Source organism: Salmo salar, chromosome ssa05 (genome assembly GCF_905237065.1).
Source record: "Salmo salar chromosome ssa05, Ssal_v3.1, whole genome shotgun sequence".
NCBI classification, from domain to species: domain Eukaryota; kingdom Metazoa; phylum Chordata; class Actinopteri; order Salmoniformes; family Salmonidae; genus Salmo; species Salmo salar.
Window position 1 is genome coordinate 26,999,393 of NC_059446.1, and position 19,610 is coordinate 27,019,002.

The 19,610-nt window shown below is 40.7% G+C and overlaps 1 protein-coding gene across 7 annotated transcripts in view; it reads left to right on the forward strand.

Annotated features, from left to right (window-relative positions):
- Positions 1–18,900, forward strand: part of LOC106604535 (follistatin-related protein 5) — a 206,601-nt gene extending 187,701 nt beyond the window's left edge. For all 7 annotated transcript variants that reach the window (XM_045718023.1, XM_014199253.2, XM_014199254.2 and 4 more), the window contains 3 exons: positions 2,027–2,134; positions 4,315–4,439; positions 15,910–18,900. In XM_045718023.1, the coding sequence (XP_045573979.1) occupies positions 2,027–2,134; positions 4,315–4,439; positions 15,910–16,612 (936 nt within the window). In that variant the 3' untranslated portion in view covers positions 16,613–18,900. The remainder of the gene's footprint in view (positions 1–2,026; positions 2,135–4,314; positions 4,440–15,909) is intronic.
- Positions 18,901–19,610: the final 710 nt, after the last annotated feature.

Genomic DNA, 19,610 nt, shown 5'->3' on the forward strand with positions numbered 1-19,610 from the left:
TTACATCTTTTACAACTAGTGTATATAACCTGACCATCAGTGGTGTAGTGGAGGGTAAATGCGCATAAAGGACGTTTACATAACTTTTTTATCTAGCATAAGTGTTTACACACCTATTGTGGAAAAATGCATTGAAAATATAGGGAATGTTACTTTATTCAGTTTAAACGTCAATCAACGTTTACCCACCTATTGTTTTACCTCTACATCATTGCTGACCATGACACCCCCCCCCCCCCTAAAAAAAAGGGCAGCCTATCATTGCATGGGAATGGTTATGATGAACGAAAAGGATCCAATGTTCTCACAATAGGAGGGTGCCTTAAGCAGGTTGGGTACGTTCCGGCTTAAAAAAGGTGTGTGTGTCTCAGAGTAAAAGGACACTGCAAGGGGGCCAGAAAGTGCCCAATTTCTGCTGCAGAAGACTCCCCAGGGCCCACAGGTAGTCAGGTTGTTGCGACCGTCTCAGGCTCATTATTGGGTTACTTGGAGGTTTGACTTCATTACTTTAGATGAGCTAATGCTAATTAGCCACCTGATCATCGCTCAGCTCTACCAAGGAAAGAAAAATGGCGTTGTCTCCGTTTGTTACTCACTTTCTCTTTTCACTTTGAAAATGTAGTTGTACTTTAAATTGACTGGCTAGGTGTAGCTTTAAATTAACTTACTAGGCGTAGCTTTAAATTAACTTACGAGGTGTAGCTTTAAATTAACTTACGAGGTGTAGCTTTAAATTGACTGGCTAGGTGTAGCTTTAAATTAACTTACGAGGTGTAGCTTTAAATTAACTTACGAGGTGTAGCTTTAAATTAACTTATGAGGTGTAGCTTTAAATTGACTGGCTAGGTGTAGCTTTAAATTAAGCTACTATGTGTAGCTTTAAATTGACTGGATAGGTGTAGCTTTAAATTGACTGGCTAGGTGTATCTTTGAATAGTGTGGTGAGAAATGTCCTACATAGTTGGTACCACTGTATTGTATGCATTAAACATAAACTTTATAAAGTTATAAAGTACTTATTTCAATAAAAAAAATCAGCATACTTTATTTATTCTGTATAACTCATAGCATAGCCACTATCACAGACACAGAGTAGGTACAAGTGACTATGGATGCAGTAACACTCCTCCAGAGGCAGGAGGGGAAGAGAACAACAACATTCTGTGCACACCTGTTCCCTCTGATGACTACACCCTCAGAGATTAGCTAGGACTCAACACATCTCTCTCATATCTCCTCGTATGATAAATCCCGTCACGACGTGTTTACTCTCACTGAAATACCATACACTTTACCATGAAACAGCCAGTTAAAATGCTCCGTTACGATTTCATAGTAGACAAAACTTGACATTACGGGAAGGACAAAAATACCATTGTGATTGTTTTGGCGTCTGCTCTAATTTCCTAAAAAGAACGACAATTATAGCTTTCTGCACCAAACTAGCGTTGTGTTGTTTTTCTCTCTGTTCTCATCGTGTGTTGGCTACTGTCAATCTTCACCCGAGTGGACGTAATGCATGGGAGCCACTCGGCTGTCACAGACATGTCTCATCCGTCGGAGCAGACTGGAACACATCATAGCCAGGTGTCAAGGAATTTATACGGATTGAAAGCAATTTCTATGTTGTTGTAGAGCAATTGCCTCTGTTACCGCTCGATTTGAAATGCTGCTCCACCTCCAAACACCTCATACATAAAAAAGGCGAGCCTCCCTTCTGTCTTGTTAAAAAGGAAAACTTGATTCTTCCTGTCAAATCCAATGCATTAGCAAGTGAGGAAAGTTTTGATATGGGCTGTGCTGACCGTCAAATATATATCTGTTCAAAAACGGTGTTGAATTGTCCTGAGTTGCTCTTAAGTGCAGTCATGGCTTCAAGTAGTTGTGCTTGTACCAAGCTGTGCTTGATTGAGCTTGCCTGGTGTAAAATTCCCAAACGTCCACCTGGCATGCCAGGAAATCTAAAGCGTGATGAGACTGATTAAGAGCTGTGCTATATGAGGTTTATTCTTGTGTGTGCTTTCAGACGGTGAGCACTGACCCTTACCCAGTGAAGCTGCACTATGACAAATCCCACGACCAGGTGTGGGTCCTCAGCTGGGGAGACATGGAGAGGAACTTCCCCACTCTGCAGGTAACTGTTTGATATCACACCAAAATACAATACATAGAGGAGTGTTGTGTTGGTTTTGATACTTTCTTGATACTAAAGTGAGCCTATATACACTGCGTGCACAATTATTAGGCAAATTGTATTCCTCGGGATTAATTTTATTATTGAACAAACACAATGCTCTCAGTCAATCCAAAATGTTATTGAACCTCAAACCTGAATGTTTAACACAGGAAAAGTGAGTTTTGTCTTTCTCAGGGAAATATATGTGTGCACAATTATTTGGCACCTATTAGTGTGCAGAATTGTTAGGCAACTAAATTACAAAAATAATTTCTCTCAACTCACTTGTTTATTCAAAATTTTTAGAGTAAGTGTAACAGATAAGTAACACAAAATGACAATTATATAAAATCTTTGGCCTTTCAATAATATTCAGTGACCAATATAGCCACCCTTATCTTCAATAACTGCCATGAGCCTTCCATCCATGGAGTCTGTCAGTTTCTTGATCTGTTCACGATCAATTTTCACTGAAGCAGCAACCACAGCCTCCCAAATGCTGTTCAAAAAGGTGTATTGTCTTCCAACACTGTAAATCTCACGTTTGAGAAGGGCCCACAAGTTCTCAATAGGATTTAAGTCAGGTGAGGAAGGGGGCCAGGTCATTATTCAGGCATCTTTGAGGCCCTTGCTGGCTAGCCAAGCAGTGGAGTACTTGGATGCATGTGATGGAGCATTGTCCTGCAATAAGATCATGGCCTTCTAGAATGCTGAGGACTTCTTCCTGTACCACTGTTTGATGAAAGAATCTTCCAGAAACTGGCAGTAGGTTTGGGAGTTGAGTTTCAGTCCATCTTCAACCCGAAAAGGTCCAACTACCTCATCCTCAATGATAGCAGCCCATACCAGTACCATTCCTTCACCTTGCTGGCACATGACTCAAAGTGGTGCCCTGTGTCCATTACTGATCCAGCCACGGGCCCATCCATTTGGTCCATCAAGAGTCACTTTCATTTCATCTGTCCATAAAATCTGTCTTCATGTATTTCTTTGCCCAATCTTGACGCTTCAACTTGTGAATCTTATTCAGTGGTGGTCTTGTTTCAGTCTTCTTGACCTTAGCCATGTCTCTGAGCACATGACACCTTGTACTTCTGAACACTCCAGGTAGGTTGCAGTTCTGGAATACGGTGGCACTGGAGGATAATGGGTTCCTGGTAGTTTGCTGTTTAATTCTTCTCAAGTCTTTTGCAGTTAATTTGCGCCTTTTCTTCCGCATGCGTTTTTTGCGCCCCAGTTGACTATTCGCAGCAAAACGTTTGAATGTCCGGTGGTCACACCTCAATAGTTTAGCTATTTAAAGAGTGTTGCATCTGTCTGAAAGGCATTTTACATTTTTGGTTTTTCAGTGTCAGTTACATTTCTTTTTTGGCCCATTTTACCTGAGGTAATGAGGCTGCCTAATAATTATGCACACCTTGATATAAGGTGTTATTCACTTTCGCCACACCCTCCCTTTTTATATGGTTTGGAGTTTGAAAATGTGAATAGAAACAATGATAAGATCAGAATACTCACTTGCCTAATAATTGTGCACGCAGTGTATGTCAAATACTATAATGTTTAGTGTAACTCACTGTTTATTGACAATACATATACAGTATATGTTATGAGAGGGTGTCAAATCATTGTGATGTGCCTTACAATTGATGTGCCTTCTAATAATTACTATTCTTCCATTGGGACACATTCTCAACTGTCAATCCAAGTTTTGTCAACAACCCTTTCCCAGATGGCACAGTTCCAGGTGGCATTTTCTGTTTGCAGCTCAATACAAGTTATTAGCCAGCACTGCTGCTGGGTTGTTAGGAGGTGCCAGTCTCTCTAGTGCATTGAGGCATAATTAAGACCAGCCTGCCTGCGCGCGCGCACACACACACACACACACACACACACACACACACACACACACACACACACACACACACACACACACACACACACACACACACACACACACACACACACACACACACACACACACACACACACACACGGGGCCTCTCCTACCAGTGTGAGTTTGTGTCAGAGGCGATACAGGAGGCAAACACAGTGAATAATTCATGTGGCTCATGTTAAATATCCCCCCCTCTTCTCCTCCGTTCCCCTCCCATCCCTCTCTCCCGGTGTGGTGCTAGGTGATCAATCAGGCCAGCGGGAGTGTGTCCCACCATACCGTCCACACCCAGCCAGTCGGCAGACGCTTTGATAGGGTGGATGATTTCTTCATTCCTGCCGCTAGCCTCATCATTAATCACATCAGGTATGTCAGTGTCGGTGTGTGTGTGTGTGTGAGTGAGAGTCAGTGTGTGTGTGCATGTGTGTGTGCATGTGTGTGTGGGTGTGTGTGTGCGAGAGTGTCGGTGTTTGAGAGTGAATCTAAAGACAGTCGTTTAACTCCAGAGCATCACCCCCTCCCCCCTCTCGCCTCGGATCAGCGCCCCCCCCACCGCCTTCAGAAAAGCGGGTGCGGCGCATTCACTGAACCACCACTTGTGAGCAACAAAGAGTCGACATATGCAGAGCAGATTGATTTGGACCATGCACTTTTGACGGACACTCATCGAGACTCAGTCACAAGCTGCTGACACACCGAAGCTTAACTTGATACAGAAGGCTGGCACATTACCAAGTTGGAGAGGTGGAGGAAGCCAAGTGCCAAGCAGGAGGGATTTAACGACAGTCTCCCGGCGAGTTGCGTTCACTAGCCCTAGTTGTAATTAGGTCCACCAAGATCTGCCTGAAAGGGTTGCTAAAAAACACGGAAAAGTCATCCGAATTTACAGTTGAAGTCGGAAGTTTACATACACCTTAGCCAAATACATTTCAACTCAGTTTATCACAATTCCTGACATTTAATCCTAGGAAACATTCCCTGTCTTAGGTCAGTTAGGATCACCACTTTATTTTAAGAATGTGAAATGTCAGAATAATAGTAGAAAGAATGATTTATTTCAGATGTTATTTCTTTCATCACATTCCCAGTGGGTCAGAAGTTTACATACACTCAATTAGTATTTAGTAGCATTGCCTTTAAATTGTTTAACTTAGGTCAAACGTTTCGGGCAGCCTTCCACAAGCTTCCCACAATAAGTTGGGTGAATTTTGGCCCATTCCTCCTGACAGAGCTGGTGTAACAGTCAGGTTTGTAGGCCTCCTTGCTCACACACTTTTTCAGTTCTGCTGACAAATTTTCTATAGGATTGAGGTCAGGGCTTTGTGATGGCCTCTCCAATACCTTGACTTTGTTGTCCTTAAGCCATTTTGCCACAACTTTGGAAGTATGCTTGGGGTCATTGTCCATTTTGAAGACCCATTTGCGACCAAGCTTTAACTTCCTGACTGATGTCTTGAGATGTTGCTTCAATATATCCAAATAATTTTACTTCCTCATGATGCCATCTATTTTGTGAAGTGCAGCATTTTGGTTTCATCAGACCAGAGGACATTTCTCCAAAAAGTACGATCTTTGTCCCCATCTGCAGTTGCAAACCATAGTCTGGCTTTTTTATAGCGGTTTTGGAGCAGTGGCTTCTTCCTTGTTGAGCAGCCTTTCAGGTTATATCGGTATAGGACTTGTTTTACTGTGGATATAGATACTTTTGTACCTGTTTCCTCCAGCATCTTCACAAGGTCCTTTGCTGTTGTTCTGGGATTGATTTGCACTTTTCGCACCAAAGTATGTTCATCCCTAGGAAACAGAACGCGTCGTCTTCTTGAGCGGTATGACGGCTGCGTGGTCCCATGGTGTTTATACTTGCCTACTATTGTTTGTACAGATGAACGAGGCACCTTCAGGTGTTTGGAAATTCCTCCCAAGGATGAACCAGACTTGTGGAGGACCACCATTTTTTTCTGAGGTTTTGACTGATTTCTTTTGATTTTCCCATGATGTCAAGCAAAGAGGCACTGAGTTTGAAGGTAGGCCTTGAAATACATCCACAGGTACACCTCCAATTGACTCAAATTATGTCAATTAGCCTATCAGAAGCTTCTAAAGCCATGACATCATTTTATGGAATTTTCCAAGCTGTTTAAAGGCACAGTCAACTTAGTGTATGTAAACTTCTGACCCACTGGAATTGTGATACAGTGAATGATAAGTGAAATAATCTGTCTGAAAACAATTGTTGGAAAAATTACTTGTGTCATTGCCAAATTAGATGTCCTAACCGACTTGCTAAAACTATAGTTTGTTAACAAGAAATTTGTGGAGTGGTTGAAAAACTAGTTTTAATGACTCCAACCTAACTTCCGACTTCAACTGTATGTTCAGAAAGACAAACATCATGGTCTCTTAGATGTAGACGTTTCTGAAAAGAAACAAAAATACATGTTTTATTAAACCTAATTTTGATCCCAGCTGTATATTTTTGATGTGTCTCAGAGGTGGATTATTCCAATCCAGACATTACAGTACGTGGCCTAATATCTGTGCATAAGGGAAATTCCACGGTAACAGAGTAATGCTGAGACTCAGATTTTTCACTTTCAAATGTATGTCAAACAAAAACCAATGATTGCAAAGTAAACCATACTTGAAGAGCAGTGCAGATGCAAAGTTTGGTAACAGAATGATGGTTTGTGCTGTTGGTATCATCAATTTGTTAGCAAAATTTGCATTTGCACTGTTCCTCAAATAAATGTGTATCCTTATGCATAGAGTTGATTTGTTTAACTTTGTAATCATTTGTTTTTCTTTGGCATAAATTTTAAAGTGAGTCTGAGTCGCAGCATCACTCTGTTACGGTGTAATTGCCCATTACATATTTCGGTTTGGATACATTCCTATAGGCCTAACTATGTTGACCTTTTATGTCCCAGTATTAGCTAGTTCTTGCTCATTCATGATGCCATGCTAATAAGAAATAATGACTATCCCGAGTACTTGCTAGATTAAAAAGCTTTTATTTATTTTTTGTGAAAGCTCTGGTGTCTCCACAAGCAAAAGTTTTACTTAGTGAACTCCCTTGATCTCTCCTTTAACGTGAAATGCAGCATTAACTAGGCTTGGGGTGTATACCTTAAGTACCGTATACCGGGGTATTTGGAAATATCTATTTGATGGTTCTCAATACCGTCATTACCGTTGAACTATTTATTATACTTTTTTTATATAAATGTGAATATTTGTAGCTACTTTTTAAGTAAATACCTGCAGTCAACTTGTGCAATACGTTAGGAGATAAAGCAGATTTGGTTCTTCATGTCACCTGTCACATCATTTTTCATTATGAAGCTTAGCGGTAGTTCCCAGGTACGTTTGTTTACAAGCACACAACGCCGAGAGACCGGAGCCTTGTGAGTCACTCACTGTTGTGCAGCACACGCCAAGTGATCTTGCTAGTTACAGTATGGATTTCACAACTAGCACACGTTAGTGAATGCTAACCTCCCCTGTTATTGTAATGGTGAGAGGTTAGCATGTCTTGGGGGTATGATATTTGTGCGTCTGTAACTTTCTCACTCATCATTATCCACGATTCATTCAGGAATATCCATAATCATGGTAGCATGCACATTAATGTAGAAATGTTTAGAAACATATTATATTCTTATTCACAAAAAAAGTGACAAAAAAATGACACACTATATTATTTGTCATTCATTTCTATTGGGCACAAAATAATCTGAAACACAACCATAACAAACAGAAAATGCATCCAACAAGTTTGTAGAGTCACAAGCTTGATGTAGTCAATTCGTGCTAGGAATATGGGACCGAATCCTAAACTTTTGACTACTTTCAGACACTTATACAGTATAGTCAAATTTGGACTCATCAGACCAAAGGACAGATTCCCGCCGGTCTAATGTCCATTGCTCGTGTTTCTTGGCCCAAGCTAGTATATTCTTCTTATTGGTGTCCTTTAGTCGTGGTTTCTTTGCAGCAATTCGACCATGAAGGCCTGATTCACACAGAATCCTCTGAACAGTTGATGTTGAGATGTGTCTGTTACTTGAACTCTGTGAAGCATTTATTTGGGATGCAATTTCTGAGGCTGGTATCTCTAATGAACTTATCCTCTGCAGCAGATGTAACTCTGGGTCTTCCTTTCCTGTGACGGTCCTCATGAGAGCCAGTTTCATCATAGCGCTTCATGGTTTTTGCGACTGCACTTGAAGAAACATTCAAAGTTCTTGACATTTTCCGGATTGACTGACCTTCATGTCTTAAAGTAATGATGGACTTTCATTTCTCTTTGCTTATTTGAGCTGTTCTTGCAATAATATGGACTTGGTATTTGACCAAATAGGGCTATCTTCTGTATACCACCCTTACCTTGTCACAACACAACTGATTGGCTACAACACATTAAAAAGGAAAGAAGTTCCACAAATGAACTTTTAACAAGGCACACCTGTTAATTGAAGTGCATTCCAGGTGACTACCTCATGAAGCTGGTTGAGAGAATGCTAAGAGTGTGCAATGCTGTCATCAAGGCAAAGGGTGGATACTTTGAAGAATCTCGAATATAAAAAAAGTTTGGTTACTACATGATTCCATTTGTGTTATTTCATAGTTTTGATGTCTTCACTATTATTCTACAATGTAGAAAATAGTCAAAATAAAGAAAAACCCTCAAATAGTAGGTGTATCCAAACTTTTGACTGGTACTGTAAGTGAATTTGTCCCAATAATTTTGGTCCCCTAAAATGGGGGGACTGTGCAAAAACTGCTGTAATTTCTAAACTGTTCACCAGCTATTGATAAAAATACCACAAATGAAAGCTGACAGTCATGACCTCACAGTCATTGTATAATTTCAAGCCAATACCGTGTCACTGTCCCAATACTTTTGGAGGTCACTGTATACAAACACTCACTCAAACACACTACACTGACACTTTCACACCAAACCCACACACATTCACAAAAACACATTGCCCTATGTGCACTAGATTGAACAAGATTGAACTTCCCAAGGTGTGATAGGTAGGCGGACTCTCACCCTTTAGGTCCAATGGAATGCACAAACCCTGCCCACTTTGGACAGATTAAACTCAATCAAGCACACCTACTGATAGCCTTTCATGCTAAATAACTCCATTAGCCTCAGCCAAGATCGATCCATTGTGGGTGTGCCCAACAACTCCCCCAAACCAATATGCAGTCAGTGTACCTCATAGCACAAAACAGGAGTCCAGGGCACTAAACATCACAATATACAAAGGCTTTGAAGGCTTTTAGATTTGCCAGGCAAAACCATCTGGGGAGTTGTGAATTGATGCCAAGGATATGGTGTTGTGCATAAGGATTTTTTAAATACCTTATCCCTTGGAAACGTCTGATAACGCGGCTTACAAGAGCCACTTGATTGTGATCTTAGGGCACATAGAGTCTCTAGTCAATGTTTTTGCCGACTCTATAATTGAGGTCTTGGACTTCAATTCCGTTCCAATCTTTTGTGCTGTTGTGTCTACTTCGCTTGGTGGTGAGCCGACAGGGTTGAAAGTTTTGTTGGCTGTATTGTATCTCATGTTTTTACGTTTAGGTCTGTGAATGGACAATGGCCAGTAAGAGTCTGTCGGTAGACATTGCAGTGTTCATATGCATGATTAAATATACATGATTTAACATACATTATTAAATATACATTATTTAATATACATACATTTTCATATTGGAGGATGGTTAGAAATAAGGACATTATTAACCCATACATAACACATTCATACCTATACATGACATATCCCCCCCCCCTTAAAAGATTTAGATGCCCTATTGTAAAGTGGTTGTTCCACTGGATATCATAAGGTGAATGCACCATTTTGTAAGTCGCTCTGGATAAGAGCGTCTGCTAAATGACTTAAATGTAAATGTAAATGTATATTCATAACCCATACATGGCACATTCATAACCCTTACATAATCAATTCATAAGCAGTGCATAATACTTTTTTACATGCTTATCAAATAAATAAAAAAGTCACATGCGCCAAATATAACAGGTGTAGACCTTAATGTGAAATGCTTACTTACAAAGCCCTTAACCAACAATGCAGTTCAAGAAATAGAGTTAAGAAAATATTGACTAAATAAACTGAAGTAAAACAATGTAATGTAACACAATAAAAGAATAATAACAAGGCTATATACAGGGGGTATCGGAGGTAATTTGTACATGTAGGTAGGGGTTATGGGACTATGCATAGATAATACATGCTCCCTCACGACGCCAGGACAGCGGAGTCAATCACCACCTTCCGGAGACACCTGAAACCCCACCTCTTTAAGGAATACCTAGGATAGGATAAAGTAATCCTTCTAACCCCCCCTTAAAAGATTTAGATGCACTATTGTAAAGTGGTTGTTCCACTGGATATCATAAGGTGAATGCACCAATTTGTAAGTCGCTCTGGTTAAGAGCGTCTGCTAAATGACTTAAATGTAATGTAAATGTAATAATAAACAGCGAGTAGCAGCAGTGTAAAAACAAAGGGGGGGGGGTGTTAATTGAAATAGTCTGTGTGGCCCTTTTGATTAATTGTTCAGCAGTCTTATGGCTTGGGATTAGAAGGTGTTAAGGAGCCTTTTGGACCTAGAGTTGGCGCTCCGGTACCGCTTGCTGTGCGGTAGCAGAGAGAACAGTCTATGACTTGGGTGACTGGAGTTTTTAACTATTTTTTGGGCCTTACTCTGACACTGCCTAGTATATACACTACTATTCAAAAGTTTGGGGTCACTTAGAAATGTCCTTGTTTTTGAAAGAAAAGCCAATTTTTGTCCATTAAAATAACCTAAAAAAATATCAGAAATACATTGTAGACATTGTTAATGTTGTAAATGACTATTGCAGCTGGAAATGGCTGATTTTCTGGGGAATATCTACATAGCATTACAGAGACCCATTATCAGCAACCATCACTCCTGTGTTCCAATGGCACATGGTAGCATGCACATTAATGTAGAAATGTTTAGAAACATATTATATTCTTATTTACAAAAAAAGTGACAAAATAATTACACAATATATTACACTGCTCAAAAAAATAAAGGGAACACTTAAACAACACAATGTAACTCCAAGTCAATCACACTTCTGTGAAATCAAACTGTCCACTTAGGAAGCAGCACTGATTGACAATACATTTCACATGCTGTTGTGCAAATGGAATAGACAACAGGTGGAAATTATAGGCAATTAGCAAGACACCCCCAATAAAGGAGTGGTTCTGCAGGTGGTGACCACAGACCATTTCTCAGTTCCTATGCTTCCTGGCTGATGTTTTGGTCACTTTTGAATGCTGACGGTGCTTTCACTCTAGTGGTAGCATGAGACGGAGTCTACAACCCACACAAGTGGCTCAGGTAGTGCAGCTCATCCAGGATGGCACATCAATGTGAGCTGTGGCAAGAAGATTTGCTGTGTCTGTCAGCATAGTGTCCAGAGCATGGAGGCGCTACCAGGAGACAGGCCAGTACATCAGGAGACGTGGAAAAGGCCGTAGGAGGGCAACAACCCAGCAGCAGGACCGCTACCTCCGCCTTTGTGCAAGGAGGAGCAGGAGGAGCACTGCCAGAGCCCTGCAAAATGACATCCAGCAGGCCACAAATGTGCATGTGTCTGCTCAAACGGTCAGAAACAGACTCCATGAGGGTGGTATGAGGGCCCGACGTCCACAGGTGGGGGTTGTGTTTACAGCCCAACACCGTGCAGGACGTTTGGCATTTGCCAGAGAAGACCAAGATTGGCAAATTCGCCACTGGCGCCCTGTGCTCTTCTCAGATGAAAGCAGGTTCACATTGAGCACATGTGACAGAGTCTGGAGATGCCGTGGAGAACGTTCTGCTGCCTGCAACATCCTCCAGCATGACCAGTTTGGCGGTGGGTCAGTCATGGTGTCGGGTGGCATTTCTTTGGGGGGCCGCACAGCCCTCCATGTGCTCGCCAGAGGTAGCCTGACTGCCATTAGGTACCGAGATGAGATCCTCAGACCCCTTGTGAGACCATATGCTGGTGCGGTTGGCCCTGGGTTCCTCCTAATGCAAGACAATGCTAGACCTCATGTGACTGGAGTGTGTCAGCAGTTCCTGCAAGAGGAAGGCATTGATGCTATGGACTGGCCCGCCCGTTCCCCAGACCTGAATCCAATTGAGCACATCTGGGACATCATGTCTCGCTCCATCCACCAACGCCACGTTGCACCACAGACTGTCCAGGAGTTGGCGGATGCTTTAGTCCAGGTCTGGGAGGAGATCCCTCAGGAGACCATCCACCACCTTATCAGGAGCATGCCCAGGCGTTGTAGGGAGGTCATACAGGCACGTGGAGGCCACACACACTACTGAGCCTCATTTTGACTTGTTTTAAGGACATTACATCAAAGTTGGATCAGCCTGTTGTGTGGTTTTCCACTTTAATTTTGAGTGTGACTCCAAATCCAGACCTCCATGGGTTGATAAATTGGATTTCCATTGATTATTTTTGTGTGCTTTTGTTGTCAGCACATTCAACTATGTAAAGAAAAAAGTATTTAATAAGATTATTTCATTCATTCAGATCTAGGATGTGTTATTTTAGTGTTCCCTTTATTTTTTGGAGCAGTGTATTTGTCATTCATTTCTATTGGGCACAAAATAATCTGAAACACAACCATAACAAACAGAAAATGCATCCAACAAGTTTGTAGAGTCACAAGCTTGATGTAGTCAATTCGTGCTAGGAATATGGGACCGAATCCTAAACTTTTGACTACTTTCAGACACTTATACAGTTTAGTCAAATTTGGACTCATCAGACCAAAGGACAGATTCCCGCCGGTCTAATGTCCATTGCTCGTGTTTCTTGGCCCAAGTTAGTATATTCTTCTTATTGGTGTCCTTTAGTCATGGTTTCTTTGCAACAATTTGACCATGAAGGCCTGATTCACACAGACTCCTCTGAACAGTTGATGTTGAGATGTGTCTGTTACTTGAATTCTGTGAAGCATTTATTTGAGCTGCAATTTCTGAGGCTGGTAGCTCTAATGAACTTATCCTCTGCAGCAGGCTAATTTATCATGAGAAAACCCTTTTGCAATTATGTTAGCACAGCTGAAATCTGTGTGCTAATTAAAGAAGCAATAAAACTGGCCTTCTTTAGACTAGTTGAGTATCTGGAGCATGAGCATTTGTGGGTTTGATTACAGGCTCAAAATGACCAGAAACAAATAACTTCTGAAACTCGTCAGTCTATTCTTGTTCTGAGAAATGAAGGCTTTTCCATGCGAGAAATTGCCAACAAACTGAAGATCTCATACAACGCTGAGTACTACTCCCTTCACAGAACAGCGCAAACTGGCTCTAACCAGAATAGAAAGGGGAGTGGTAGGCCCCAGTGCACAACTGAGGAAGAGGACAAGTACATTAGAGTGTCTAGTTTGAGAAACAGACGCCTCACAAGTCCTCAACTGGCAGCTTCATTAAATAGTACCCACAAAACACCAGTTTCAACATCAACAGTGAAGAGGCGACTCTGGGATGCTGGCCTTCTAGGCAGAGTTGCAAAGAAAAAGCCATATCTCAGACTGGCCAATAAAATAAAAGATTAAGATGGGCAAAAGAACACAGACACTGGACAGAGTAATCGCCTCCGCGATTCTTTTGGAGCTCACATTCATTAAAATAACTGACTAAACTTCACTCCAGTCTGCTAGTAAGCAAACTCTTTAATGTGATATTCTTCCATAGCAGGTATACATCTTGCACTGCCTTACTTTTGATCAATTTGATATTAATTGAACAGTAAGCCTAATGGAAATAGCAACAAGATTAGTAGCCATGTTTTTTGGTCGTCTCGCCCATTAGCGACAACAACTTTAATTTCCTCTGTTTATGAATGGAGTTCCAATGAACAAAAAAGCAAACTATTGCAAACTATTATAAAGTATGCAATCAAAAGTACAACAAAGTATACAGCTCATAACTCAACACACAAGTGTTACTTTTCACATAATTTCACAGTATTTGGAAAAATCTGCATAGTGTACCCATGGGAGGCATGCTGATAACTAAACAACAAAAACAGCTGGCAATTTGAATTTTGCTCAATGTGTTGATATATGATATGGGTTTACAAGCAAAGCCAGCCCAAATGTCACTTTTACTGTTCATAGAGAAAGTAAACAAGCCCATTTTTATTGATTACTTTTCCTAACAAACTTTAGGACTACTTATTTTTAGACAAAATAAAGCTGAAGGCAAAATTGTCATATTGACCTTCATATATCAAGCACTCTGTTTTATACCACTGCAGATGTGTTCAATTCACTGATCTGTCCTAATTAACACATTTGTGGAGAGTAAGGACATTTATCATGGGGACTAGGGATGTCCTACAATGTACACCATACTAATGATACGTTCTCATAGCACTTAATTGTATTCATAGTTGCTTGCACTGACACAGTACTCCTTTGTCCCTACCAGGAGTCCACCAACAACTGTATTTTCCTTTCCTTTCTTCTCTTTCTCCCATTGATCAAATTATAGCAATTTTTTAATGTGTTACCTTTGAATTCACTTCGCTCCCTGTGGGTGTGATTTTATTTTTTTATTCGACAGTGCTCGCCGTGGGATAAAAAGCTCCCTGGGAAGAATTTCTGGGGATTTTGTGTTGGAAGTTAGAGAAACTCCCAAAGTACATTTTTAAAGGTTATTTATATATCAAAAGATCAAGTCCATGGCAACGCAGTCCCTCCTATCTCATTATAACCCAATGCAGCACCTAGTTCACGTGAACCATTAGTCCATTTGATGACCAAGTCCCCAGCCCTTGCTTCCCAAATGGACTATACAATCTCTGGATCAATGCTTTACTTCACAGTGCTGATAATGTGCTCCATCACTCTCTAACAGCGAATTTCTGTCCACATGAACAGACAGCGGGGGCGTTTCAAATTGCAGAAAAGAAGATGGATGATACCAAGATTGAAGTGCATGTCAGAATTAATCAGACAGCATTCAGATTTAATTGAGCCTTGTCAGCCCCGCACTTTCTCCCTCCAGACTTTAAAGAGATAATTCTAATGTGTCATTATCACTATATAATTTTTTTATGTATAATATAGCATTTTCAATGATTAATATGCACATTGAAATCTATTACTATGAAGCATAGGGCAGACAATTTCAACTCCGCATGCAGAGATTGCTCATCTGAGTCGATAAGAAAATGGCCACTGATGTGAAATGTCTAGACCGTATCCACCCCGCTCTTCTTCTCAAACCAATCTAAAGGCCTTTTCTTTGAGGAACTGAGATATTGTAGCTAAGAGATACACACACCCCTCTGTCAAATCTATTTAGTCCATTCAGAGTATAATAATAGGAGAGGTGGTGGAAATGGAAGGCCCTGTCACTGTTAAGATGTTCATGACAGCGTGAGCGGGGAAAATGTGCACCTATTCAATAGTCGTGAGGATAACAGACCTTGTACTTCTCTTGACAATCATAAATGTAATTCTACTCTCCACAATTGTAAATGTACTGTAACTGTAGTCGTGGTGAAGTTTGCATTATTTCTAATCTAGTGTGACATCAGGAAGCATGTGCAAATGGATTCAAGCCTGTAGGTATTTATTTATTAATGAATTAATGAATTATTTCATTCATTAATAAATAGGCATAAAATAAAATAACTTTTACACTTTTTTTGTGTCGACCCTCTACAGTGAGTATATTTGTTTTATGTTTGCCACAAAAACACGTGAACAAGTTTATTAACATTCAAAATGTCTTCTCTGTCTAGATTTGGAATCGTCCTCCACAGAAATGAACCGGCACTCCACAAGATCGACCTGGAGACCACGTCGTCAGTGAAGAACATCAGCCTGCGCGAGTACAACTGCATCCCCAAGTCTCTGGCTTACACCCACCTTGGCGGCTACTACTTTGTCAACTGCAGGCCTGATTCCACAGGCACCACGCAACCCCAGCTCATCGTGGACAGTGTGACGGACTCTGTGATTGGACCCAACGGGGACGTCACCGGCACCCCATATGTGTCCCCGGACGGTCACTACCTGGTCACGGTGGACGACCACGATGGCCTGATGAGGATCCAGCAGATCACGGTGCGCGGGGAGATCGGCAAGCCCTTCGACATCCACACCAACCTCCACCTGTCTGACGTGGCCTTCCAGCCGTCATTCACCGAGGTCCACCAGTACAACATCTTTGGTACTTCGGGACGCCAAACGGACTCTCTATACGTCGAGCTGAGCACAGGCAATGTGAAGATGATCAAGAGCCTAAAGGAGGCCACCAAGACTTCCGATTGGCCGTGGAGCAGTAGGAACCGCGTGATGACTGGCAGTGGACTTTTCGGACAGTACCTCATGACCCCGTCCAGGGAGTCTATCTTCATCCTGGATGGTCGTCTCAACAAGCTCAACTGCGAGATCACTGATGTCATCAAAGGCAATGTAGTGGCGTGGGTTGGCGAGTCGTAGGCCGGTCTGTGTTATTATTAAGGTAAAGTTGCACTGAATTTTGTTGCAGATATATAATTTATTGGGTGTGATGAAAAAAGTAAGACATTTTCAAAACCAGAATTGACCGTTCAAAACCGGATGTTGGGACCTTCATTCCAAAAAATAGGGAGCGATTTTTTGGTGTTGTTTGCTAGCCGTGTTGAAATCTTGGCTTTCAACTGGGTGGTTCCACATTGTCAACATCAAGTTGCTCTCCAAGATCTTCTAGAGGATCTCTGTTAAAATTAGACAAATGATCTGCATATTATACTTTTTTTGATTGCAAGTCTCACTAATTCAATTGGCTAGATGTTTTTCAATCACATCACATCAAATGGCGTTTCTCTAAAATGCGGGAGAAAATATTTCTAGATTGTCCTCCTTTGTTTCATTTACCCCCTTTCCCTCTTTTTTTCCTGTGCCTTGAAGGAAAACACTCCAAAAGAGGAATTAACCTAATTATTCCCGTTGCGGCTGCAGATTACACTTTTTTTGTCTTTGACCCTCCTTCATGGTGAGAGATGCTCCAAAAATCCATGTTTTTCAAAAAATGTTCATCCCGGACTGACGTGGAGCCCATTCTGGGCTAATTAAAACAAGCTCTTGCTGAGATCCAGTCTCATTTGAAGTGGAGACAGAGAGATTGAGTTGTCCATTATGATGTAGTGCTGCTTGGTCACCGTTGATCTCAAAGAGTCATCAACAGAGCAAATGGTTGGAATTCTATTTCGTCCAACAACCCAAGTCTCAACAACAATGTTAATAAATTGATCCATCTTAATATTTGTGGGATAAATTAATTAAAGTTTCCCACTTTGTGTCACAATGTCAGTGTGTGTATGTCAATTTGAAGAATACCCCAGGCCCAAAAGCAATCATACTATATATGATATATATTTACTTGCATATTGTCAGTCAATTTTGGCAATGTGTAACAAATATTTAATATTACAATGAAAGAAAGATACATTTGTTTAGTTGGAAGTGGGCTTTTGTGGTTGTAGAGAATAGAAGGCCTTGAGCTGTATGAGTCTAATGAGTATACAATATATAGAGAGAGACAGTAAAGAGAGAGTAGAGACAGTAGAGAGAGACCTTGGTGTATAAGCTTAAAATGCGAGTCACATTTCTTTTAAAATCTTACAAGGCAGAGCATAGTTGGATGAATCAGTTGAACCTATGAAACCTGACAAGTACGTGGCCCGTTGTGCTTAGGACACAAAATTGTTTCCTCAAAGTACACATTCTATGCATTTTCACCATAGCACTCTAACACAAACACAATGAAGAATATGTTAATCCAGTATTTTTCAATTCTAATGTTGGACCCTTGGTTGTCTTATGGACAGGCCTGTTTGAGACATTTAATACATTTTGATGTTTTGTTTTATTTGGTCAATTCAATTACAGTTCATTTAAAACATTTTCTTATCACATTTTGTTTGGTGTTGTCCCTTGATACCCATAGGACTGTACTGATTACCTCTGACTTTTCTTATTGTGTTCTTTATATAGAAGCAGAGTTGAATGAGTTCCTTAACATGGTAGGTTTCACAACTTTGAGGGCTTTGTTCATTATTTCCAGTGTATACGCACCCTCCTTTTAAAAAATGAAAAGAGCACCATGGTCATCTCGCTATAGATGAGGTAAAGGAGTCAATGGAATGCAGACTGTTCCATTGACCAGATTGGCGCACATTCAATAAATCTGATTGAACAAAGTGGATATTCGTCAGAACCGTCATGATTTATGTATTGTAACAGGCCCACAATGTGCTTACTTATGTCCGATTTTCAGGTTTAGAAGAAGAGACTGCTAAATGCTAACTCCCGTTCGTTGATGGTAGTCAAAGTTGTTTTTTAGCTGTAATGCAGTTGATTGGTGATGATGACATTAACATGTGTAGCGGTTGACATCCATACAAGCATTATAATCCGATTTTTACTTCAACATAGTGTGAAATACACATTTAAACAATAACCTAAATGTAGACTAATTTTGCTAGGGGGCAATGAGGTGACTCGGGATCTTTCCCCCATTGCCCTTTCCCCCACTCATTTCCATGGCAGTTCCATTGTTTTGTTCGAGTTCCCTTGACCTCTTTACCGCATCTATCCTTGACCAAGTACATTTTGATGTCACCCACTGAAACGTTGTCATTTCCATTATAGCCATGTACTGTTTGTTGATTCATGTGGTCGTTATTTATGTAGAGAATACACGCTTGACATTTTACCTGAAAATAAAGTATATACCTTTGAAAATACCATATAAAATGCCAGAATCTCCTTTCTGTGGAAAATGTGTTTCAAACATGGTTTCAGCCCAACTATCAATGCACCTGAAAAACCAAGTTCAACACAGTTCAGCCTCTTCAGTTCTGCTGCTCACATTTACACATTCAGCGAATATGAACAAGCAGTATCTTTCTCAAATATCTATTTGAAAGAGCTTTGGAAAAGTAATTTCATTTGAATGACCCTTATATTGATTCAGCCGTTTTTGTCACACTTATGAAACTAATTCCACACCCAATCTTGTCTGCTTGAGATTAAGGAAGACCTACACAATGTGTGTGCTCATACATAACTTCTTGATGGGCACTTCACGTAACCATGATTTTATAAAAAATGCAATCATCATTAGACATTGCAATAGCTGAGTACATAGAGTTTAAAGGGGTGCTGAACTTCCTGATTTGGCCTCGTTTTTTGGCTTAGTCATTAAGAAATGCAGAGGCCATGGCTGAAGCCAAACAAGAGTTGTCTTGGAGGGGTGTTTTAATGTGGGTGTCTTGTGTGTGTTTGCCCGTGGTAAGCATTTGTACATTCACTCTGCCAAAACAATACACAGTTATAGTCACTCACCCTTCTTTCAGCTACTGTGACAAAATTGTTTTGACATTGGATAGCCTAGCTCTGGGGATAGTTAGGGAATTTCAATAAATTACACAATGTAAATGTGACAATATATTCA